General features: G+C 42.1%; 1 protein-coding gene across 3 annotated transcripts in view; it reads right to left on the bottom strand.

Annotated features, from left to right (window-relative positions):
• The window catches only part of DNAJC1 (DnaJ heat shock protein family (Hsp40) member C1), a 652900-nt gene that overhangs the window by 451787 nt on the left and 174531 nt on the right, over positions 1 to 26582 (bottom strand). For all 3 annotated transcript variants that reach the window (XM_029588718.1, XM_029588719.1, XM_029588720.1), the window contains one exon: positions 18653 to 18699. In XM_029588718.1, coding sequence (XP_029444578.1) covers positions 18653 to 18699 — 47 coding nt within the window. The remainder of the gene's footprint in view (positions 1 to 18652; positions 18700 to 26582) is intronic.

Below are 26582 nucleotides of genomic sequence, written 5' to 3'. Positions count from 1 at the left end.
ACAGGATTCACATGCTTTTTCGTCATGACCTGATCCCAGACAGTGGTAGCATAACTCGTGGCCCTTGTTGAAGAGCATGACTTTATTGCAAAACAGTTTTTGAACCCACTCATCATTGAAGACGTTTTGTGACCTGACATCCTGTAAAAGAAAAATTGTGAATTTGAAGTAAAAAAAAAATAGAGGAAAGGCAAATTACATGTCCATGCTTCAGCTTGGACAAATAAATAACTGAGAAGGCTCAAAAGGCAACACCCACACAAACTCTCCTGAACAAGTTCAGGAGATCTAAAAACTCTACAGCTTGAAGAGAAGTCTGGTCAGTGCCGCCGGATGACATCACCCATACATAATGGCTAATTCAGCCTGCTTATCAACAGAAAATCATTTTATTTTCTGAAGTAGTTTTTAAGTATTATATGCTGTATTTTTATATCCCAGTATAAAAAAAAAATTATGCTCAATGACTTCTAAAGCAAATAGCATATATGAGTAAATTTTTTAAAATAAAGTTCACATACTTGCACTTTTGCAGTACTGCACAGTAATCATCTGTCAATGACAAATTTAGCAGATAAGGGTTTTTTTCCTCCCAATTGCTTAATAAGAACATGCCATACTGGGTCAGACCAAGGGTCCATCAAACCCAGCATCCTGTTTCCAACAGTGGCCAGTCCAGGCCATAAGAACCTGGCAAGTACCCAAAAACTAAGTCTATTCCATGTTACCGTTGCTAGTAATAGCAGTGGCTATTTAAGTCAACTTAATTAATAGCAGGTAATGGACTTCTCCAAGAACTTATCCAATACTTTTTTTTAAACACAGCTATACTAACTGCACTAACCACATCCACTGGCAACAAATTCCCGAGTTTAATTGTGCATTGAGTAAAAAAGAGCTTTCTCCGATTAGTTTTAAATGTGCCACATGCTAACTTCATGGAGTGCCCCCTAGTCTTTCTATTATCCGAAAGAGTAAATAACCGATTCACATCTACCCGTTCTAGACCTCATGATTTTAAACACCTCTATCATATCCCCCCTCAGCAGTCTCTTCTCCAAACTGAAAAGTCCTAACCTCTTTAGTCTTTCCTCATAGGGGAGTTGTTCCATTCCCTTTATCATTTTGGTCGCCCTTCTCTGTACCTTCTCCATCGCAACTATATCTTTTTTGAGATGCGGCGACCAGAATTGTACACGGTATTCAAGGTGCGGTCTCACCATGGAGCGATAGAGGCATTATGACATTTCTGTTTTATTCACCATTCCCTTTCTAATAATTCTTCCTCCTCCACGCGGCAACCGAAGACCTGCGCGACCGGCGCCAGAGCCCCACCGGGGGAAGGTCAGGTCAGTTTTCGGCCTCCCCACCCGGGGGACCCCGACGCCAGCCGCTATCGCCGAGGCCGATTCCGGCGAACGCAAAACTAACAACAAACGCGCCTAGGCCCGCCCTCAACCAGAAGGCAGCCAACCAGAGAGAACCCGGCAGGGCTTTAAATCCTACCCTGCTAGGTGCCATCTCTCTCTTCCTCCTCCACACGGCGACCAAAGACCTGCGCAACCGGCGCCGGAGCCCCACCGGGGGAAGGTCAGGTCAGTTTTCGGCCTCCCCACCCGGGGGACCCCGACGCCAGCCGCATTCGCCGAGGCCGATTCCGGCGAACGCAAAACTAACAACAAACGCGCCTAGGCCCGCCCTCAACCAGAAGGCAGCCAACCAGAGAGAGCCCGGCAGGGCTTTAAATCATACCCTGCTAGGCGCTGCGCGCCGAGGGAGCGCGACAAAGGGGCCTGCCCCTTTGTCTCGCCCCTTCGGCGAGCCCCGACAAGGCCCCGAGCCATACCCGTGGAATAACCTATAACCTAAATCTACAACAAAGGTAGCAGCCAGCAAAGGTACGGAGTTAACTGATTCAGCCGTATGAAATAAAAGTCCCACTCAACCAACCTCATCCATTTCAGTATCAGCGTCGTAACAGACAACTCCAATCAAGACTCTCTCACCGTCAGAACACCATTCGTACAACCTCTCCACCTCCACACCCGAACCTCGATCCATCCACCCTTCTCACCTGCAGCCTCTCCAGCAAGCTTCCAGCATTCATCCAGCCTCTCCAGCAAGCGTCCAGCATTCATCCAGCCTCCCCAGCAAGCGTCCAGCATTCATCCAGCCTCCCCAGCAAGCGTCCAGCATTCATCCAGCCTCCCCAGCAAACATCCATCCAGCCACACCTGCAAGCCTCAAGCACTCATACACCATCCCCTGCAAGCCTCTAGCTTTCATCAAACCTGCACATACAAGCCTCCAACTTTCACTTAACCCCTCTTTCTTAATCCTTCTAATCTCGCAACAAAGTCCCTACAAATGGCCCCATTCTTCACAATTCCAAATCTCCAACACAATACACCACCTAAAAGAATTTCTTTCCGACATGCCCAACAACACAACCTTAAATCCCTCTCTTCAATTTTAATCACTCCTTCCACGCAACTTCTAGGCCTCACCCTTTTCTCTTTAAGCCTCTTCAATGCTCAATCCCTAACGAAAAAGTCTGTAATCTTAAATGACTACCTCATCGACGTGAAACCGGAGATATGTGCAATCACTGAAACATGGTTAAAACCATCAGACACAGCAATAATTAATCAACTACCTACAGAGGCTTACGACTTCTTCTCGCTTCGTCATAAAAAAAAGGGAGGAGGTATTCTTTTAGCAACTAAAAAGGACCTCAGATTCTCGCTAGAGCAATCCAATTCCAATTCAAAACTTGAATTCGGCTTCTTCACCTCAGACAAGCTCCAAATCCTTCTCATATATGCTCCCCCAGGACTCTTGGAATCAGATGCTTCACCATTGGTCGAATTAACCTCTTCCCTCATCAACTTTGACTCGCCAGCCATCATTCTAGGTGATTTCAACATGCACGTTGATAACCCTACCCCATCACCTAACTGTGAAACACTACTCACAGCCTTCACAGCGCTAGGCTTCACTCAATTAGTTAACAAACCTACCCACAAAGCCGGCCACACGTTAGACCTCATCTTCGTTAACGCTGCTATCAAGCCCGTATCTATTCCAAATTGCACTAAGGTCCCGTGGTCAGATCACTACCTCATAACAACTTCATTCTCTATAAAAGATACCAACCCGGCTTGCATTCCTTCGCCCTCCTTCGAATACAGGAAAACTTGCTCACCAGAAGACCTTAATAATCACCTTTCACCACTACTCCACCAACTGGACCTTACAGATCCGAATGCAGCACTTCGATCATGGAATACAATCACCGAAACTTTAGCTAACATGCTATGCCCTCCTATCACAAAAAAACCACACCAGAATTCCTCCAAAAGACAGCCATGGTTCTCCTCAGAACTAAGAAAGCTCAAACTCCAACTAAGACAAAATGAGGCTAAATGGCGCAAAAACCCAGGAACCAACACCCTTTCAATCTACAAATCATCTCTGCATCAATACAAATCAAGCACCTTAAGATCCAAGAGGGACTACTACGCCTCGAAGATTCACGACCTTGTTTTCGATGCCAAAGCCCTCTTCAGCTATGTAGCCAAACTCACACAATTAAACCAACCAGAGATTGCACATGACCAAGCTCAATCGAAAGCGGAAGAATTAGCTCTATTCTTCAGCAACAAAATCAATACTCTTCTATCGCAGCTCCCCACGAACCCCACTGTTCCACTAACCACTCCTCAACCCTCAATCAACCACACTCGGTTAGAAGAACTTGACACAACTTCATCCATTGAGATCCAAGGAATTCTAAGGAAAATGAAACCTTCCTCGCATCCTTCGGATCACATCCCAGCCAAACTACTACTATCAATTCCAGAATCTATCTCTAAAACCCTGGCAGATATCATTAATTGCTCCCTTACACAAGGATTCTACCCGGACAACCTCAAACTTGCCTCACTCAAACCCCTTCTCAAAAAACCAAATCTCGACCCAAACGATCCTAACAACTTTAGACCGATAGCTAACCTCCCATTCATAGCCAAGATAATGGAAAAATTGGTAAACTCACGACTCTCAAACTACATTGAAGACAATAACCTTCTATTTCCATCACAATACGGATTCCGTAAAACCTTAAGCACGGAAGCCCTCCTCATCTCTATGACTGACCACATCATCCTAGGCTTAGACAAAGGACAAGCCTTCCTTCTGATACTACTCGACCTCTCGTCTGCATTTGATACGGTCAATCACTCCCTTCTCATCAACCAACTAACAGCCATAGGTATCTCAGGCACTGCACTATCATGGTTCAGAACCTTCCTCAGCAACAGAAGATATAAGGTTAAGATTCATAATAAAGAATCCTCTCTTCACCCTGCGTCAGTAGGAGTCCCTCAGGGCTCTTCCCTGTCTCCTACCTTGTTTAACATTTATCTGTTACCCTTATGTAAACTTCTCACTGACCTCAATCTCAAACACTTCCTCTTCGCTGACGATATTCAGGTCCTGATCCCCATCGAAGAGTCGCTCGCAAAAACTCTGTCTCACTGGGAAACCTGCCTCCAAAATATCAAACAGCTTCTCACAAGTCTCAACTTGATTCTAAATTCATCAAAAACGGAACTTCTACTCATCACACCAGAAAACAGCTCCCTCACACACACTCATCCTTCCGTTCCAAATACTACACAAGTGAGAGACCTAGGAGTTCTAATTGACAATCACCTAAACCTGAAAGCTAACATCAACAAAACCACCAGAGACTGCTTTTATAAGCTCCAAGTGCTGAAAAGAATACGACCTCTCTTCCACACACATGACTTTAGAACGATTCTACAATCAATCATTTTCGCAAAGCTGGACTATTGTAACACCATCATGCTTGGTCTCCCTTCATCACACACCAAACCTTTGCAAATGGTCCAAAATGCCTCCGCCCGTATACTCACTAACACCAGGAGAAGAGAACACATAACCCCTATCCTGATGAACCTCCATTGGCTGCCCATCCACTTCAGAATAATCTACAAGGCCATTCTCACCATTTTCAAAAACATCCATCAATTAGCTCCAATCGATCTCCATATCCCCCTCCGATTACACCATTCAACAAGACCGACAAGAGATGCTTACAAAGGATCACTTCAAGTACCTCCAGCCAAAACTACCAGACACATCACGCTTAGAGATCGGGCATTCTCCACAGCCGGTCCAACTTTATGGAACTCCATTCCCTCGGATCTTAGAATGGAACCCAGCATCTCAACACTCAAGAAAAGACTCAAGACGTGGCTGTTCACGCAGGCCTTTCCTAACTCCAACACTATGTAACTCCCATCAATCATCACGCTCCGCTAGTAATAGCGTTAATAGCCACCTCTTACAATGTTATTTATACATATATATAATTATCTGATCTTCATTTTCCTTCTCACTCCAAGTTATTGATTTCCTTGTTATATGTAACTGCTTTTCTGCACTATTGTTCAAATTGTAAAGTTTGTTATAATTGCACCCCTGTTTCTTGTGAACCAGCATGATGGGACTACCGTCTTGAATGTTGGTATATAAAAAAAACTTAAATAAATAAATAAATAATTCCCAACATTCTGTTTGCTTTTTAGCCTGCCGCAGCACATTGAACTGATGATTTCAATGTGTTATCCACTATTGACGACTAGATCTTTCTTGGGTTATAGCACCTAATATGGAACCTAACATTGTGTAACTATAGCATGGGTTATTTTTCCCTATATGCATCACCTTGCACTTATCCACATTAAATTTTATCTGCCATTTCGATACCCAATTTTCCAGACTTACAAGGTCTTCCTGCAATTTACCACAATCTGCTTGCGATTTAACTACTCTGAACAATTTTGTGTCATCTGCAAATTTGATTATCTCATTCGTCGTATTTCTTTCCAGATCATTTATAAATATATTGAAAAGTAAGGGTCCCAATACAGATCCCTGAGGCACTCCACTGCCCACTCCCTTCCACTGAGAAAATTGTCCATTTAATCCTACTCTCTGTTTCCTGTCTTTTAGCCAGTTTGCAATCCACGAAAGGACATCACCACCTATCCCATGACTTTTTATTTTTCCTAGAAGCCTCTCATGAGGAACTTTGTCAAACGCCTTCTGAAAATCCAAGTATACTACATCTACCGGTTCACCTTTATCCACGTTTATTAACTCCTTCAAAAAAATGTAAACCTCCTTGCAATTTCCCTAACAACTTTGCTACCAGAAGTAGTCAAAAATCAATAAAAAATGCTTTTCTTTGAGTTTACATATGTAGTACGCTAGAGCTCTTTTTCAGTCTAACATGTTCAACAGCTTCTCACCATCGTTTGCATGAGGATTTGGGAAGAAAATTGGAAGCAAAATGAATTGATTTAGATGAAAATCCAGACACTACTTTTGATAAAAACTTTGTATGTGTTCTGTGAATTACTTTATTAAAGAATTACATGTAAGGTGAATAATGGACCTAAGCTTGTAGCTCATTAGCTCTTCTAGTAGAGATAACTGCTACTAGGAAAAGGACCTTCCATATTATATATTTTAGAAATGCAATTTCTATAGGTGCAAAAGGAGCTTTTATTAGTGAAGAGAGAACTACGTTGATGTCCCAGGGAACCAGTGTTTTTTTCACCAGCAGGTGCAAATATTATTATTTATTTAACACTTTTCTATACCGACCTTCATAGTAAAAACTATCGGATCAGTTTACATCGAACAGGGTAAAACTGAAGAGACAACTAGAATAAATAAGCAAATGAAGTGGAAGAGGCAAAGTTACATTCAAACAAGGGGTAAGAACTTGGAAGCTTAATCAGCTGGAAAGAGAGGTTGAAAGCTGGCGGTAATTATAAATATAATACAATAGAGAAAAAAACAGGTTAAATCATCGTGTGCTTAGAAGTACCCCTGTCATGAATTTGAAGACTAAAGGAAATTGGAGCACCATCCTTTGGAGAATGATGAGCTGGAATGGAACTAAGGTGTACACATAGCGATGTAGTTGCCAATCCCGATTGGGAAAGATGATGAAGAGAAGACAGCAAATGGAGAAGTTTGAAGGTGAAGGGGGTTCAGGTTATGCAAAGAACACCAATTTAAATAATGCTTCCATTAAGAATAATTGTGTCTTGTAAATGGTTTTCTTTCTGAAAGCAAGGTATCCTGTATAGGTTACGACAGACAATTGCGGAAGGGTCGAGCATTAAACATCCAAGCTGTGAGATTCAGAGTTGGTAGCGCTGGATGTAATAAGGAGCCTTCATGGGAAATGACACAGCACTTCTAACCCAAGTAAATAAGAGGTCTGTCAGAGATCTGTGCTAGAGAGGCACACCATGGTTGCTCGGCCAAGCTGGTGTGTTTAAAATAATCTTGGCATAGTCTAGTATGAATTTCTGAACGTCTTCAATATGAGCAGGATCGGAGGAAAAGCATACACCAGGCTTATTACCCATGGGATCAGGAAGGCATCCAAGAGCTTTTCATAGAGCACTGGGATGGATGGAACAGAATCGATTTAGCTTTATGTTTTATTCTATAGTGAAGAGGTTGATTGAGGAAGTCAAAAAGCTTTATTGTATCTCTCTGTTCAATGCAGCACAATGTAGTGCAATATATCTCAATTTAACTAATAATGTTCTTTCCTGATTTATGCTATGCCAGCTAGGAACAAAGAGAGAAGCTATTTAGATTATAATAAGAATAAAAGATACATAAACAAATTTGTACAAGGTTGTACATCAGTTTACGTTTTGGTTCCATGATAGGATAATTGTAATTGGTAGAAAATAGAAAAATGTCACATCATTATATATATCAGTAATAAAATGTGTTGTACTTGTAGGGGATTGCAACAGAACGTAGGGCAGGCTGATTTGTTGATTAGTCAAGCCCTAAAACTAAGGTATTTGAATAAAATGGTATTTGAACTAATTCGTCAAGTTAGATAAAATTCTTTTGTTTAGCTTTATCATGCCGACCTTGTGTTTAGAAACATTATATAATATTGATTGCAATTACTGGATTTTGAGATTGCCCACTGAGAGCCAATTCGAAGTGTAGTTTTCTCCCTTGCCATATTGTTTCCATGTAAATATTATGTCAATTAAACTTGGTAGATTTGTAATGCAACAGAGTCATTTTTGTCTATTTTAAAATTGTGGAAAGAATCACCAAGATCTTTGGTAAATTAAAAAGTCTTAATCTCCACACAATCCATGGTTGTCCCCACAGTTTGAACAGATGATAGGCTGTGCTCTGTGATAGGAACCATTTAAATGGGCTGAATATTCCCGTTAAGTCTGTCAGTCATCATGTTTGCTATACCTGGTAAGTATGTTACCCTGTTTTCTCCTTCCCATTGCCAGATGAGAAGGGTTTCTTGACACAGTATCCAAGATCCCTTGCCTACCTGTTTGTTGACATAAAACATGGCAACTTGATTGTCTGTGTGAGCCATTAATTTTCCCCTGCAGAATGAGCTGCAAAGTTGTTAAAGCCTTGCACATAGCTCTGAGTTCTGATCTGTAGATGCCATTCTTGGATTCACCAGATTCCTGCATCTTGTAATGTCCTGCGTGAGCTCCCTAGCTTAAGGTGGAGACATCTATTAATACTATTTGGTGTGGGATTGGTTGGAGGGTGCTCCAAGTCTGCAATATTTATTGTGGTAACCACAATATCTTCTACTTCATTTGTGTCGTTACGATAACCTTGGCGTGAAGTGGTTGGAACAGTTGGTTCCATTGGCTCTTTAGTCTCCATTGAAGGCAACACATGTAAAGATGCGTTAAAGGAACTAGATGCTCTAAGAATACTAGTATGTGGCAAGCGGTTGTTGAAGTCCTTTTTAGCAACATGTATGCTCCCTTGTGGAAGACTGATGCTCTGTCGAGGGGGAAGAATTCATTCAATAGTGTGGAATCTATCTGCACTTCAATGAACTGAAGACATTGTGTAAGTTATAGAATGGATTTTCATAATTAATGAGAATACCTAGAGATTGTAGACAATTTATCGTTAACTGGGTATTTGATAGGAAAGCATCCTTTACTAGTGCTACTATAAACCAGTCATCTAGGTAAGGGAATATTTGAACTCCATGACAGCATAGGTATGCCACTGCTACCAAGAGGCATTTTGTGATGACTCTGGGGGCCAAAGAGTCCAAATGGAAGGAAGGACCTTGTATTGATAGCAATTCTCCCCCACCTTGAAACAGAGGTAACACCAGCAAGAAGTGTGTATAGGCATCTTTGGGGACTAGTAAGCACATCAGTCATTGTGCTGAATAAATGGAAGGATTGTGCTTAGAGGTCATTTTGAATTTCTCTCAAATGTGCTGATTGAGGCTCCTTAGGATGGGCCAGAATCCTCCCGTCTTCTTGGAGATTAAGAAGTATTGGAAGTAAAATCCCTAGTTGTGTAATGAAGATGGTAGTTCTTGAATGGCATTTTGGTGTAGGAGTTTCTGTAGCTCTTGTTTCAATAAGGGTAGATGGGATGGGTTGGTAGGTGGTACAAGAGTTTGCGGAATCAAAGGCTGTTTCAAGAAATTGAGTTGATAGCCTTTCACTATTTTCAAAACGTATTGGTCAGTGGTTATTTGATTTTTTTTTTTAATCAAATTTCATGATATACTTTCTTTTTTTTTTTTTAAACCACCTTGTAAAAAGATGGTGAACTTTTGAATAAAGTATGTCCCAACCTGACAAATCTGATTGGCCAATTTGGGGCATGTGCATTTGAGATACTCTTTACAATCCTGTAATTCTTTTTTGTTTAGGCATATATTTAAGGCATTTCACTTTAAGAGAATAGGTGTTTTATTGTTTTTTTTCTTTAGGTGTTCATATTCAGCTGCTAGCTGAATGAGCAAATTAGCTAATCTGGCCAAGCTATTCAGCTGCACCACTGAACATGATTTGCCTATCTAATTTGATTTTTTGATTACCACAGCACACTGGGTCAATGATTTCAATGTATTATCTACTATGATGCCTTAATCTCTTTCCTGGGTGATAATTCCTAAGACAGAACCTAACATTGTGTAACTACAACAAGGGTTATTTTCCCTATATTCATCACTTTGCACTTGTCCATATTAAATTTCATCCATCATTTGGAAGCCCAGTCTGTGAGGCCTATATTCAGCACCATTTAAAAGGATAAGTTTGGACCTAACTGGTAAAGTGGTGCCGTTTCAATATTCAGCCATGTTCATCGGCTTCACTTATCTGGATAATTTTTTATCTGCCAGTACCCAAACAAGAAAGAATTAGATGAAACGGTGGTAAGTTTAGAACAAAATTGATCTAATATTTATTTAGTTTTAACTTTTATATACCGATGTTCATGTACAAAATTACATTATCATGTCGGTTTACAATGAAATGTATATAGCAATAAAGCTTTACAGAGAACAAGGGTTACATAGAACTGGGATACATTAAAGACTAGAACCAAGTCATCAGGAGTTCAAAAAAAAGCTAAAAACATGGCTTTTCCGTCAAGCCTTCCCAGATATCTAATGCTACCTAATCAAGTCTTTTAACCCAAATCATGGGTTATCTCACTGTTTTTTCCTATTACAATTTTTTTCAACTGTACCTTAATTTTTGAGCTCTTTCATCTTTGTATTTATACTTTACTCACACTCCATTTACTCTATCTCTTTTATATTTTTTTTTCTATATAATATTTATTACTACATTACTATGTTTAATTGGTTATCTATTCTATTTGTTCCATAATTTATTGTTAGTTCTATTGTTACCTGTTTTATTGTTCAACTGTTCTATGTAAAGCCCACTACTCTTTTTGGGCATTTAAAAGTTGTATGTAAACCGGATTGATTTGTAGTTCCTACAAGAACTTCGGTCTATAAAAATTAAAAATAAATAAATAAATAAATAAATAAGGTGCTAGTAGGTGTATGCAAAAAACTATCCACATATAGCAGGATAAACAAAACCAAAAAGATCCTTAAAATGGGGTGAGGGAAGGGTGGGCAATTTACCCAGAATAAATTGAAACCAAGGCAGTTAAACTGAGCAAAGAAGAGACAATTAACAAATAGAAAATAAAGCATATCTTGCAAGCAAGGGGGAGAGCCTAGCTCAGAGTCCAAGCTTAAGTCCAGTCCTGACTTGCGGAAGTCTTGAGAGGGAACGATCTTGTGATTAGGGAAAACAGGTAGGTAAGATTGCTAATCTAAACAGCTCATGATAGAGAGAGATGATTCATCTGTTTAGAGACATGCTTGACCAAATAGCCATGTTTTGAGCTCTATTTATTTTTTTTTTTTTTAAAGAGACCGGGCATAGATCTTGCCGGAGATCAGGGGGGAGAGCATTCCATTGTGGAGGACCGGCTGTTGAAAGTGCGTGTTTCCTTAACGTAGATTTGGCTGGGGGGGGTGTAAAGGATGCCTCTGTAGGCAGCTCTAACTGGTCTAGGTGGCTCATGGAAGCGAAGCGGGATATTTAGCTCAAGCGGGGTGAGATTATGCAAGGCTTTATGAATTATCGTGAGTACTTTGTAGAGGATTCTAAATTTAATGGGTAGCCAATGGAGGTTCCGGAATACGGGTGATATGTGCTCTCTTTTCTTGGTATTGGTCAAAATCCTGGCAGTGGCGTTTTGCAACATCTGCAACAGTTTAATCGTGTTAGCAGGGAGTCCGAGGAGGAGCAAGTTGTAATAGTCTATTTTAGAATAAATGATGGATTGCAGAACTGTACAGTAGTCTTGAAAATGGAGGAGGGGTCTCACTCCACCTTTTAAGAACTTGTAATTTGAAGCAGTCCTTTGTGATGTTGACAAATTTTTTTAGGTTTAGGTGGTTGTCCAGGATGACTCAAAGGTCTCTTACATGGGAGGAGACATTTGATTGAGAAGTGAGAGGGTTGTTGGTTGCTCCCTTGTTGTCGTCCCGTGAAATGAGGAGGAGTTCTGTCTTATTGGTGTTGAGGACTAAGTTGAGACTTGTGAGCAGATGTTTAATTGACTGAAGACAGCTGTTCCAGAAACAGAGGGTTTTGGGGAGAGATTCCGTAATTGGGATGAGTATTTGCACATCATCAGCGTATATGTAGTGAGTTAACTTCAGATTTGCAAGCAACTGGCAGAGCGGAAGAAGGTAAACGTTGAAAAGAGTTGGGGAGAGGGATGAACCTTGAGGGACTCAGAGGGTGGAGCTGACCGAGTGGGATTCTTTGTCGTTGATTTTGATCTTATAAGACCTGTTGAGGAATGACGTGAACCAAGAGAGTGCAGAACCAGATGCCTATGTCCGCTAGATGATCTATAAGTATTGAGTGGTTCACCATGTCGAAGGCGACTGATATATCTAGTAGGGCGAGGAGATAAGGTTGTCTATTTTCCAAGCTCAGGAGGATGGTGTCAGAGAGAGATTAAAAGAGTTTCTGTGTTTAATGCCTTGCGAAAACCGAATTGAGTCGGGACAAGGATTTTGTCATCAAGGTATTCTTTAAGTTGCTTGTTGACTTTTTCCAAGAGTTTAGCAATGAACGGTAGGTTCGCTATAGGGCGGAAGTTGTCGGGATCAGCTGATGACAAGTTCGGTTTTTTCAACAGAGGTTTAAGGATGGCGAGCTCTAGAGTGTCTGGTACTAGACCTTGAATTAGAGAGCAGTTTATGATTTCCGCAATGGGCTTAGCAATGGTTTTAGGGATGGAGATGAGTAAATTTGAAGGTATCGAATCTGATGGGTGAGAGGATGGTTTGACTTTGAGCAGGGTTTCTATCTCTAAAGATGATATGGGCTCAAAAGATTCTAGACTCGTGTTTTGTTGTATCGTAGAGGAGTAAGGGGGAGGGGCTGGTTCTTGTAAGAGATCAGCGGGGATATCAGATTGGTGATCTTTCAAAGAAACTGGCGCTTTCTAAAGCTTTACTTAGTGCTTGATCATCCGGGATAGTTGGTGGGGACGGTTTGGTGAGGGCTGCGACGTATGAAAACAGGGCTTTAGAATCAAAGATGAAGTGGTGTATTTTATGAGTGAAAAAATCTTAGTTCGGAGGATAGAGTTCCTGTAACAGTGCATGAGGGATTTGTAAGCAGCCCGAGTCGTTGAGGAAGGGTTTTTCCGCCATCTGTGTTCTTTGCTTCTAAGTTCTTGCTTGAGCGTTTTCAGTTCTGGAGTGAACCAAGGTTTTCTGATATCTGGGTTAGGGTGTAGAACTTTCGAAATTATGGGGCAGGTTTGATCTGCTACTTTATTAGTGATTTTGAACCATGAAGTCGTAGCTGCGACTGCATCTGAGAGATTGAGATGGACTAATTCTTTTGAAAGATGGGAGCTGAGGTTGTCCACGGTACAAGGTTTTCTAATTTGGATTGTGGTTTTAGGGAATGTTGGGGAGAGGGTTCGTTGATCTTCAAAAGACGTAGTAATCATCCTATGGTCGGACCAGGGGACAGAGGAACATATAGGCGAGGAGGAGAGAGTGACTCCTTTGTTTAAGAAGATTAGGTCCAATGTGTGTCCTGCTTTGTGAGTAGGGCTGTTGATGATTTGTTCAAATCCCATGTAACTAAGAGTGGATAGAAACGTTTCACAATTAGAGGACAGTGGGGTAACATCGAAGTGAAGATTGAAGTCTCCCAAAATTATAGCGGGGGCCTCAGAGTTGATATATTTGGCAATGCGTTCTATTAGCGGGGACGGGTCTGATTCTAAGAGCCCCGGAAGAGCGTAAGTTAGACAAATTTGAAGATGCGTAGATTTAAAAATGGAGAATTCAAGATTTGATGTTGAGTTAGCGTGTTGGAGGGTTAGTCTTAACACTTTTTTTGCAACTAATAATAGACCGCCGCCTCTTGTTTTGTACATTCATTCATATAGTAATTTTTTTCACCTATCAATTATTGAATATTCCACATGATTCTAAAGAGATACAAGGTTAAGAAAAAAAAAAAAAGAAAAGTTGCTTACATACTAAAAGGTGTTCTCCAAGGACAGCAGGATGTCAAACCTCACACATGGGGTATCATCATCAGATGGAGCCCAGCACAGAACTTTAATCTGAAAGATTCTAGAGCTTTCAGAATGCTCTACTCATGGGTACCTATAGCCATCTCTCTGTCTCTTAGAGTCCCTCACAGTCCATGATACAGCAGATACATGGAAAACCAACTCCTAGGGGAGGCGGGAGAGTATTTTTGTTGCGTCTGGTCTCAGGCGGCTTCGACCCTTGTGCCTCACCTTTTTCTCTGCTCTCCCCGCTAGCCTTGGGAAGATGGCTGCCGCCGCGTCTGCAAGCCACATCCTCCAGCGTCCCCGGAATGGCTATGGAAAAGCCTCACACCATGTTTCTCCAAAGGCCCTCCCCTAGCGTGCACACGCCACCCATGTCTTTATCCAAGTCATGGCGGGAATCTCGGGGGCGTCCCCCTCAAGTGACGTCACGCCATCCGGGTATTTAGCCTATGCTTGTTTGCTAGCTCATTGAGTTAACAAGGATTGGACTCATCCGGTCTAAGCTACGCTGCCGCTTCCTTGCTGCCACTGGAAGCTCTCTGCCCTTCAGGGTAATTCTCTAACCTGGGTACCCACTCCTCGGGGGCCCTTTGCTTTCTTTCAGGTGCCTCACTGGGATCAGGTACTCGCTCCTCGAGGGCCTGCTCTCCCTGCCTCGGTGCCTGTTACCATCGACTTCTGCCTGGTGGAATCATCTGTCTTACAGATACCATCTAGTGAGTAATCTAATTCTCAGTCTGTCTCATCTAGAGCTCTGCCATGCTGGGAAACCTACACCTGGATATCCCTATATCATCTTGATGAGACTGGTTCCCTCTGCCGAGGGTGCCTGGATTGCTACCTCTGGATCAACTCACTACTGCCACCTCTGGTGGTATATACAAGCTGTACAATAAAAGACAAAACTGTTTATGCGTCCTGAGTCTAGCCCAATACTGTGGCTCCCCACGGGGCTCCTCCCCATGGACATGGTCATCTCCTACAGTACCCAAGAATCCACTCAAACACCTCGAAACCATAACAATTTTGAAGACTGACAGCCTGATGTCCTCAGAGAACATCTGTTACAGGTTAGCAAAAGCAAGTTTGCTTACCATAAACTGTGTTTCCCTAGATAGCAGCTGTATGGGAGCGAGTCGCGACCTTCGTAGGCGGAGCTTCCCTCAGTGTGTCACAGAGCTTGAACTCTGCATCTGCGCGGTGTGTTCCCGCGCAAATCAGCCATCTCTCCCTCAGTTTCTTTGTAGCCAAGATAGAACGGAGTCGTTAAGTCCCTTTTTCTTCTTTTGTTTTTTATACTGTCTACTAGGGAGGAGGGCGGGAACGCATGGCTAACTCATCTATCTACAGAAACACCGTTTACGGTAAGCAAGCTTGCTTTTTCACATCGATAGCAGGCTGATTTAGCCATGCTGTATGGGAGTCCCAAGCTACGGATGGTATTCTGCTAGTGTTTATTGGTAAGTTCAGAACATCCATCGGTATGACAGTAGACAGTCTTATCAGTGTTGGAGGCTTGACAAGACCTCCGAACCTAATGCAGCATCCGAAGCAGATTGTTGTTGTAAACAGTAATGCAAGGTGAAGGTGTGTAAAGAATACCACATCACTGCTTTGCAAATGTCCAATAGAGGTACTTTTTTGAGGTGGGCTACAGATGCAGCTGTGGCTCTAATCTGATGCGCTTTAGGCTTAGTATCCAGTTTCAAGGAACGTTTGGTGTAACAAAACTGGCTGCATTGGGACAACCAGGTGGCTATTGTCCTTTTCGAAACTGATTGTTCCAGCGTATTAGGATTGAAGGAAAGGAAAAGTTGAGAAGGTCTGGTTTTTGATTCCGTTCTCTGTTTATAAGCCAGAGCCGTTTGCAGTCCAGCGAGTGCAATTGGCGGTCCCTGTCCAATCGATGTGGTTTTGGTTTGAAGACTGGTAGGGTGATTGATTTAAATGGAATGCAGATACCACCTTGGGTAAGGTTGGGTGAGTGCTAAGAGTTACTTTGTCATGGAAAAATTCTAGGGTATGGAGGATAGTGAACTAATACTTGAAGTTTGCTAACTCTGCGTGCCGATGTAATTGCTACCAGGAAAACAGTTTTCCAGGTCAGGTACTTTATGTGGGAAGTGTCCAGGGTTCAAACTGTGATAGCATTAGTTGTTCTAGGACGACATTCAAGTCCCAAGAGATTGGTGGTCGCAAGTGGAGCAAGCCACACATGAATCTGGAGACTAAAGGGTGTTGCGAAATTGGAACCCCATTGTTCATGTGATGGAAAGCCGCAATAGCACTGATGTGGACACGAACAGATGACGTAGCTAGACCTGACTGGTAGAGGTGATGTAAGTAATGAAGGTCTGTCGCCTCTGACGAAAAGGGATTACGTTTCCTGTGGTGGCACCATTTTCCTTTATAATTATGTCTAGTGGAAGGCTTTCTGGAGGAAATAAGTCCATCTTCTATATGGCTTGGCAGTGCAAGATGACTTAGTATCTGCCTTTCAATTTCCACACCGTGAGGTGAAGGGAATGATGCATCAGGTGGAGCATGGCACCGCCTTCTTGTGTTAGGCGATCTGGGTCAGTTTCCAGAGGCATTGGGGAGGCTATGGATAGCTAGAGGAGATAGGCATACCATGGCTGTCGTGGCCACGCTGGAGCTATTAGAATCATATCTGCTACATCCTGAATACACTTCTGAAGTGTTCGTGATATGAGAGGATGGGAGGGTATGCATATAGCAGGCCCTCCATCCATGGAATGAGAAAGGCATCCGGTGTGTATCGAAGTTTGCTGGGATAAATGGAGCAAAAGCGAAGAACTTGTCAATTGTCTTCCGTCGCAAAGTATGTAGCTTGCAGAGATATGTTCATAGTCTCTGCCCAATGAAGAATGCGAAGGGCTTCACAACAGAGTTCACGAACCTGACCCCCACCTTCTTTGTTTAGGTAGAACATGGTGACTTGGTTGTCTGTGTAAACCAGGAGACGCTTCCCTGCTACGTGAGCGGAGAAGGTTTGGGGTGGATTGGAACAGGTGAACACAAATCGTTGTTTACCCTTTCAAACAGTACAAAGGGTAGGGGACATGCAATAAAATTAGATAATACATTAAAACAAATAGGAGAAAATACTTTACTCACATAATTAAACTAATTCATTGCAGGAAAATGAGGTAAACGCTATTAGTATAGCTGGGTTTAAAAAAGGTTTGGACAACTACATACAGTTCCTGAATGTAATCCGCTTTGAAATGGCGGAAAGGCAGAATATAAACCTAAATAAACTTTCTGGGAGAAAAGTCCATAAACCATTATTAAGATGGATGTGGGGAAATCCACTTCTTGTCCCTGGGAAAAGCAGCATGGAATCTACTGAATTTAAGAATCCTGCCAGGTACTTGTGACCTGGGTTGGCCACCTTTGGAAACAGGATGCTGGGCTTGATGGACATTTGATCTAACCCCATGGTAAAACTTATGCTCTTATATTCTCAGCAGTTTCAGCAAATATGTTGATCTTGGCTTTTTACTTGCATCAGCATTTTGTAGTATCCTATATAGGTTCACAGAAGTTAGCAATATGTGTCTCCAGTCTGTAGAATTGGACCTGAACCTTATCCTTTGTATTACACACAAAACACAAAACAAAACTAACCACAACATAATTGTTAAGAGTTCACTTGTAGCTCCAAAAATATCCAAAATCTGGGGCAGAGTATTTTTTCTTTTTTTTAAAGTATAAAATCACATTGCGCAGTCCTCAACATAATTTGAATAGTAATATGGACCTCTAGAGCAGGATCTTTCCTGCTTGAAACTCTCCTAGATTCAGAGCCCTAGATTCAGAGCCCAGTCAGCAACAAATAGAATTTCAGGCAAAGGTTCCCCTTTACCTAAAAAACCAGCTAGCACTCCCCTGCACAGCTGCTCCATCTCAGGTAACAGACTCAAATAATTAGATGTAAAGCCAGGTTCCACAGAATCCCAATGTCTGCAATAGTGTCCTCTGCATGCAACCCTCTGGAAAGGGGATAAAACAACTGAGCCAAAAGAGACCGGCAAAAGAGTATAAACACCCATGCACATCCAATCTTGTGGCATCAGCACAGACACTTCTGCCAGCTGCCCAGGATAAATACAAATGTTCATCAGCATCTGAAAACTTATATTTTACCTTTATGCTTTGGCATCACTGCAACTTTATATAATGCCGCACAGAAAATCTCCATAGTACCTACTTTATTAAGAATATCATATGATCTTTTCTAAGTGCACTGCATTTTCTCAGCTAAAAAACTCAAGTTGTTTTAAAAAGCTAAATATTTATATATATGCTTAATAGTATTTCTAGAAATTATAAGCTGTCCAGAGACTTAAATTTAATTTTTAAACTCCTGTTTGTATATATACATTTAACCAGATTCAATCCTTTCCTTTGGTTGTATAGCACTAATGTCGAAATTCTTGTTCTGATATTCTAAGTATATTTACACATGACCGAATGTGAAGATTTAAATTGAGACCTTAAGATTAAACAAAACACACAAATCCAAAAAACCTTGACAAATTTGTTTTAGCAAGAAGTCAGTATTTAAAAAAAAGTTTATTTCATCAACTGGTGAGGAACTTACCGCTTCCTTCTTTCTTCATCCTTTAAAACTTCATAGATGGCCACCAACTAAAATAAAATGTGTTGCTGTTAGATAAAATACCACAAACCATATAGATACAATGTTAATTCAATTCCTCAACACACATTTGAGATATTTACTTACTAGTCTATACTGAATCAATAGTATTACAGCATTCACAATTCATTTTAGACTCCATTTGGCAAAATTAAGTGATTGAATTTCTACAAATGTGATCCACAGTAATTCTCATGCTGCAAATATTTTGGCTCTGTCCTGTTTTTTTTAATATAATTTCACAAAATCAAGGCCACTGTTTTGAGCTAATTTTGTATTGATGAAACTGATTTTAAAAAAATCATTCAATGTAAAACCTATGTACTCAAATATTTAATTGAGAGGCAAAGTATGCAAAAAATGGATTGACATTCAATTTAACTAAGATGTATGCTTATATGAAGGAGCTTCCAAACTAGAAGCCTAGAGGTTAGAGCAGTGAGCTACAAAAACCAGGGAAGTACAATGGGTTCAAAACCCATTGCTACTCCTTGTGAACTTGGGTAAGTTACTTTACCCTCCATTGCCTCAGGTACAAATTGTGGGGTCCCTTACTAAGCATTTTTCCCATAGATAGAAACTGGGAGAAAAAAAAAAAACAAAACTTCAAATGCCTTAGATTGCAAGCCCTCTGGGGACAGGGAAATAACTACAGCAGCTGAATGTAATCCACTCTGAAGTGCCTGAAAAGTGATTTATAAATCAGATAAATAATAATGTTTGGTCTGTGTAACCAGGCCTGTCAGGGTTTACTATATCTTGGCCTGGAAAGGCCTCCAGAAGGGGGGAGTTCCTTCCTCCTTGTTCTACCCTTCCCCCTATGGTATGGGCTCTAGGCTCATGTATAATGATGCATGAGCATGTGCAGAAGGTCTTTGCCATCCCCCAGATGGACTGACCAGATGGTGAGGTTTGTCTGCTTCACAGTGGACACGGCCAAAGGAGATGGAGTTTTTGGATTTTAGAGCTGAGGAAGAAGAATTTGATATTTTGGAGGAACAGTTACTTCCCATGTGCAGTTAATAGCGGGCTCTGGCTGGTTCAAGGTTGTTATCCACGACCGGTTATCAGTGGGTGGCAATTATTCTGAGGACTGCTTTTTGACTGTATAGCATTTTGAAGAATGGTTCTTGAGGAGTTTGGGATTTTTATAATCATAGGAGAGAGTGGGGATTTCTGGACTTTTCCCTCTGGCTCATGCTGCAGGGACAGGACAATTTCCTTACCAGCTAGAAGGAGAAGGAAGTGCAGGATGGATAAGGATGTTTTTCTTGTTATAGTTTTTGTAGTACTCTGATTTTCACTATACTAGCATGTATCCCATTTTTCAAACTTTAGTACAGTTTATTTTTGTTGAACCCCATCTCTGCCTCCATGCTGCCTTGAGAGGGATTCTAGCCAGCGATCTCTACCTTTGAGTACCAAGCATTCAGTGACTGTTAGGGAGAGAGCGAGTGCACAAGAGACAGAGTTCCCCACCACAGCATAAAGGGACCCAGAGATTCTTCACCCTCCCTGCCGGTGAACCCGACCCCCTAGGATTATTAATCTCATGAGTGAGAGCTGTTTGAGATCTGGGAGAGAAGCTATGACCCTGGGACTCTGCTGCAACCCTTCAACTAAGGGGCCCAAAACCAAGAAGGGGTTAGATCCGTTTATATTGGTCCATGAGAACTGCAATGCTGGGTCAAATCAAGGTCCATCGAGCCCAGCATTCTGTATTCAACAATGGCCAGTATGAGTCACAAATACTCAGCAGATCCCCAATATTTGATCTATTTCTTGTATCTCACTCCAAGGGACAAGAACTGGCTTTCCCAACTCTACTTGGCTAATAATTGTTTATGGACTTTTCCTTCAGAAACTTGTCCAAGCCTCTTTAGTAACCCTGCAGACTTTGGGTACCATAAACGATTACCAAAAGCAGGTCTGCAATTTCATTTTTCAGTTTTTTTCAGCATGCTGGCATATATATCATCTGGTCCAGGTGATTTATTTATTTTATTTAACATTTTTATATACCGAAATTCATGTAGCAATGTTACATATCAATTTGGTTTACATTATAACATTTGCAACTCTTTAGTTTCTCAATTTGACTTATTACATCTTCCAGGTTCACAGATATGTTTCAGTTCCTCTGAATCACCTTTAAGTTTCACTCCTGGCATGGGTATCTGCCCTACATCTTCCTCAGTGAAGACCAAAGCAAAGAATTCATTTACTCACTCTGCTATGGCCATGTCATCCCTAAGTGCCCTTTTACCCTTGATCATTTAATGGTCCAACTGACTCCCTTCACAGTCTATATTTACTTCAAATGTACCTGAAAAAAAAAAGTTTTTATTGTGAGTTTTTGCTTTAATAACTTCTCCATTTTATCATATAGTCTCTCTTTTTATAAGTTAAAAGCTATGCAGTAGTTTTCCTTAGAATTCGCCCTCCAGTGATTATATCAAATTTAATTATATTATGATCATTCTTGCCAAGCAGATCCACCATCTTTATCTCTTGCACCAGGAACATGCGTTCCACTGATAAATATATCTAATATACTTCCCCCTCTCATTGGTTCCATGACCAACTACTGCATGAAGCAATCATTGACAGCATCTAGAAACTTTAGCTCCCTTGCATATCCCGATGTGGCATTTACTCAATCATTATTATTGAAATCTATTAATTTTGGGTTGCCCATTTTACTAGCTAGTGTAAGCTCTGTTAGCCTTTTACAGATAGTTTCCTCATCTTGGCCAGCTAGGCAATAATGTATTCCCAATAATGCATTGGGAGAATATATCGCCAATATTGGAAGGGCTTCACTGGCTTCCAGTTGAATACAGGATTAAGTTTAAAGTCCTAGACCTTGTATATAAGTCAATGAAACAGGAGGGGCCAGTTACCTTGCAAATCTGATACACCCATATGTGCCATCTAGGCTGTTGAGGTCCAGAGATAAAAATTTGTTTTCAATTCCTACAATTAAAACAGAGTGGTTGACTAAGACTGTCTTGATCATTTTTTTGCCTCTGGGCCAATTTTGTGGAATTCGTTGCCCCTGTTTTATGTGCAGTTAATATCAATTTATTTAGAAAGCAGCTGAAAGCAGTTTTATTTAGACAGGTTTATGAGCTGGAACAATAGATACCCGAGTTTGTACAGAGATAAAGCATAAACAGTTTGTCCTGTATTATGTTTATGATTTGTATTTTGATATGTTTTAAATTGTTTTAAAATTAGTTTGTGTAACTATGTACTGTAATCCACCTAGCATATATTATTGTATAAGTGGAATATAAACACTTTTTAAACTAAATATATATTCTTCCCTTTGGAATTTCTATCCATAAGGATTCCAGAGAGCAGGTTGTTTTCTGCAAAATATTTATCCTGCTTGATTCTATGCCATCTTTAATATATAGTGCCACCCTCCAATTTTATCTGCCCTGTCATGAGATAATTTCTACCCTGGTATCAGTGTACCATTGGTTATCATCCTTCCACCAGGTCTCCGAGATGCTTATTATGCCTGTATCTTCCTTTGGTGACAAACATTTTAACTCTCCAGTCCTATTTTTCAGACTACTGGTATTTGCAATCAGGCATTGTATTTCTACTTTTTATATGTACCTACAACCTGTTTATTATCAGATAATACAGGCAGTTTGAAGTCATTTTCACTTGCGTGCTCTGGGCTTTTTCAGCTTTTACAACTGTAACTCAATTACTAGCTGACATGGTACTAAAGTGGTTTTCTGTGAAATTTCTAATGTGTGTTGCTTTAACTAAGCATACTCCAGCGTTAGTGTGGCCTTGCACACCACTGGAATAAGCACACTTTCAGCATTCAGCTCTAGAGGACCCAGCTCCCTGTCAAGCACTTGTAAGCATCAGGAAAGAAATGCAAACTTTTCATTGGGACTCTTCTTGCTGAGGTATGGGGCAGGCCATACTGATGTGCATAACATGGAGTTACATTAGTTCTACAGATAGGGAAGACTGAATTATGAGCAGCATTGCCTGATATTGTATTATTAAATTGCATCGGACAATATTAAAATCTGATATGCTGGCAATTCTGGAACTTTACTGAATGCAACATACTACCTCATAACTGGAACCTGTAAAAATATAAACAAGAGACTGTTGGACAGTGAGTGAATCTGTGGTTTTACCTGGAATCGCATGATAGCATGAAGGGTGGAGAGACTGAGAAATGAGGTAAACACAACATATCCCTTGGAGTTTCCTACTGATTTTTGACAGACAGTGTAGTAACAGGTTACAAAATGGCATCCAGAACATGGGGCTTTAGGGTGCAAAATGGAGTTCAGAACAGTTTTGTGTATTAGTGTTGGTTGATGCTAACGTGGCATTTTAAAATCTAAGATGACCAAAGGGTCTGTCATCATTGGAAAATCTGTAAAGGTAGAAAGCTTATACAGTCTATGCAAGTTGGAAGAACTCTCTAGAACCATTGTATCCTGTGTGTGTGAATAGTGAGTCATCATGCAATGTTTATCCATGTATGCCACGTCATTACATACACATGGTCTAGAGCACTGTCCTGTGCACTGAAGAGTATGGCACAGCATGCTAAAGACTTTTGATGAGTGGTTTGAAAGATTATGGAGCACTACTTTCCTGGAAAACTCTCGATAGATGTCAGGTTGCAGTATAGTTGGACAGCAGATTTTGCAAAACACCCAGCAGACTGGTGGCATTAGACATTTATTGTGACGAGTGCCATGCCCCATATTTTTTTATCCATGGTGGACTTTCTAATGAGAAATTACTACTTACCTATTAATTTCTTTTTCCTTAAGGTGGAAGATGGATTCAGGACCAGTGGGTTATGCATCTCTACCAGCAGATGGAGACAGAGCAAACTGACAGTATATATACTCCTGTAGTGACATCAGCCTGCCAGTATTCTCTTCAAAAGCAACTATGGACACACTAGCAAAAAAACTTGATTAAAAAAACAAAACATAACCATGTCAATAACTCAGCCAATATGAAGTACTGAGCTCAGACATGCACATTAACACTAGTCTAGGAACTGGATGAACACTTACCAGTACTCCCCTGGAACACATAACCACACAAGAGGACTCAATCATTCAGCAACTAAGTGCAGGAAGCTGAATCCATCTATTCACCTTGAGGAAAAGGAAATTTTCAGGTAAGTAGTAATTTCTCATTTCCTAGTATGTGGATAGATGGATTCAGGACCAGTGGGATGTACCAAAACTACTCCTGAATAGGGTGGGAGGCTCAGTCACGGTCCAGTCAACACTGCATGTGCAAAGGCTGTGTCCTCCCAGGCCTGCACATCTAGATAATACTGGAAAAGGTGTGTAAGGAAGACCATGTTGCTGCTTGGCAAAATGTCAACGGGAGACAACAATCTAACCCAGACCTGGGCAAGGGGCGGCCCGCGGGCTGAATCCGGCCCGCCCACTGCTGAGAGCAGACGGGGAATGAGGCACTGCTGCCTTCCCTTGCAGAGGGAAGGCAGCAGTTCATTCTCCGCTCCCTCGCTCCCTGATTGGCCGGCCAATCGGGGAGCGAGGGAGCGGAGAATGAACTGTTTTTTTTTTTTACAGCGTCGGGGGGGGGGGGGGGGGGAGGAGGGAGTGACTCGAGCGAAGGCACGCTGTCCGATTGGCCGGTGCTGGGCAAGCTGCCCAGCACCGGCCAATCGGGCAGCGTGCCTTCGCTCGAGTTTCTTTCCTACATATGTCACGGAGTTTTTTGCCCGTCCGCGGCGCGCGCTCCCGGTCTCTCCCGCTGCCGTTGCCGCTGGGCTGTCAGCACGTTCAAGCCCAGTGGAAACGGCAGCGGTGTTGGAAGAAGCTATGGCACCCGCGGCTGGCCTTTTCTTCTTCCCGCGCCTGCCCCCCCCCTCCCGTGACCCGAAACAGGAAGTGATACACGGAGCGGTGCGCGGGAAGGAGAAAGAGCCGTGCCGCGTCGGCTGCAGCATCGGCCCCCGAGCAATTGAACCAGCCGGCAATCGAGAAAGGAGTCAGCAGCATGAGCCCCCGCAGGCCAAGAAAGAAGAATCCCTTCGGCCGCGGGAGGCTCATGCTGCTGACTCCTTTCTCGATTGCCGGCTGGTTCAATTGCTCGGGGGCCGATGCTGCAGCCGACGCGGCACGGCTCTTTCTCCTTCCCGCGCACCGCTCCGTGTATCACTTCCTGTTTTGGGTCACGGGAGGGGGGGGGCAGGCGCGGGAAGAAGAAAAGGCCAGCCGCGGGTGCCATAGCTTCTTCCAACACCGCTGCCGTTTCCACTGGGCTTGAACGTGCTGACAGCCCAGCGGCAACGGCAGCGGGAGAGACCGGGAGCGCGCGCCGCGGACCGGCAAAAAACTCCGTGACATATGTAGGGGGAAGAGGAAGTGAGTAAGAGAGTGAGAAGCAGCCAGCCAGCCTGTGTGTGATTGAGTGATCAGAGAGCTGATGTGTGTGTGTATGTGAGAGACAATGAAAGTGATTGCTCAGGGAGATGACTGATGTGTATGTGAGAGTGTGAGGCATTAGTCAGGGAGGTGACTGATGTGTGTGTGTGTGTGTGAGAGAAAAAGCATGGAAGTGAGAAGTCTGGGTATGTGGGAAAGCATAAGCATAAGAAGCCTGGAGTTGTGGGAGTGAGAAACCTGGGTGAGTGTGCATGCATGAGAGAGAGAGACTGCTTGGTAAGGTGACTGTGTGTGTGAGAGAAAAAGACTGGTGTGTGTGAATGTGAGAGAAAGTGATTATGGGAATGAGAAGCCTGTGCATGTGAAGAGAGTGAACATGAGAGTGAGAAACCTGGGTGTGTGTGAGACACAGCATGGGAGGGAGAAGCCTGTATATCTGAAAGAGAACATGGGAGTGAGAGACTGGTGTGTGTGTGTGTGTGAGAGAGAGAGAGAGAAAAAGTGATTATGGGAATGAGAAGCCTGTGCATGTGAAGAGTGAGCATGGGAGTGAGAAACCCGGGTGTGTGTGAGACATCATGGGAGGGAGAAGCCTGTATATCTGAAAGAGAACATGGGAGTGAGAGACTGGTGTGTGTGTGTGTGTGTGTGAGAGAGAGAAAGAAAGTGATTTTGGGAATGAGAAGCCTGTGCATGTGGAGAGAACAAGCATGGGAGTGAGAGACTGGTGAGTGAGTGTGTGTGTGTGTGTGAGAGAGAGACAGAGAAAGTGATTATGAGAGTGAGAAGACCATTGTGTGTGTATGGCATGAGAGAAACTGTTCAGGAAGGTGACTGGTGTGTGTGTGCCAAAGACTGTTTGGGAGATGATTGGTGTGTGAGACACAGAAACTGGTCATGGGGGCATGACTGGTATGGTGTGTGTGTGAGAGACATGGGCACTAAGGAAGAGGACCATAAGTATAGAGCTTAGCTTCTACTGCTGCTTCTGGTGTGTGCCATGGCCTGCAGGGAAGGGGAGTAGGAGAGCTGCTGGAGGGGGTAAGTAAAGGTGGCTTTAGGTTTATTTTTCTTGACTGCCATTTTAATTGTGTGATGTCTGCTTTTTTGAAATATTTTATTGGTGTTTGGAGAATGTTTAATAGTTTTTATGAGTTTTTAATTGTTGGATGTTATTCTGTTCATAGCTGTTTAGAAACATTTATTCTGCTTATTAGTATAGTTTTACAATTATTTCTGTTTGGGGATCTATAGCTGCTTGTTAGTTCTGTTTTCCTAATAAGAGGTGTATTGGTGTTTAGGGTCTGATGTAATATTTGTAGTGTTGCTCCTGTTTGAGTGTATTCCATAATACAGGTGTAACTGTGTGCGGATTAGTTTATTTATTTTATTTATTTATTTATTGGTTTTTATATACCGGAAGTTCCTGTATACAATACATATCA

The sequence above is a fragment of the Rhinatrema bivittatum genome, chromosome 2 (genome assembly GCF_901001135.1).
Source record: "Rhinatrema bivittatum chromosome 2, aRhiBiv1.1, whole genome shotgun sequence".
Lineage (NCBI taxonomy): Eukaryota > Metazoa > Chordata > Amphibia > Gymnophiona > Rhinatrematidae > Rhinatrema > Rhinatrema bivittatum.
The sequence above is the reverse complement of the archived record's forward strand: the minus strand, read 5'-3'. Positions and strand labels throughout refer to the sequence as shown.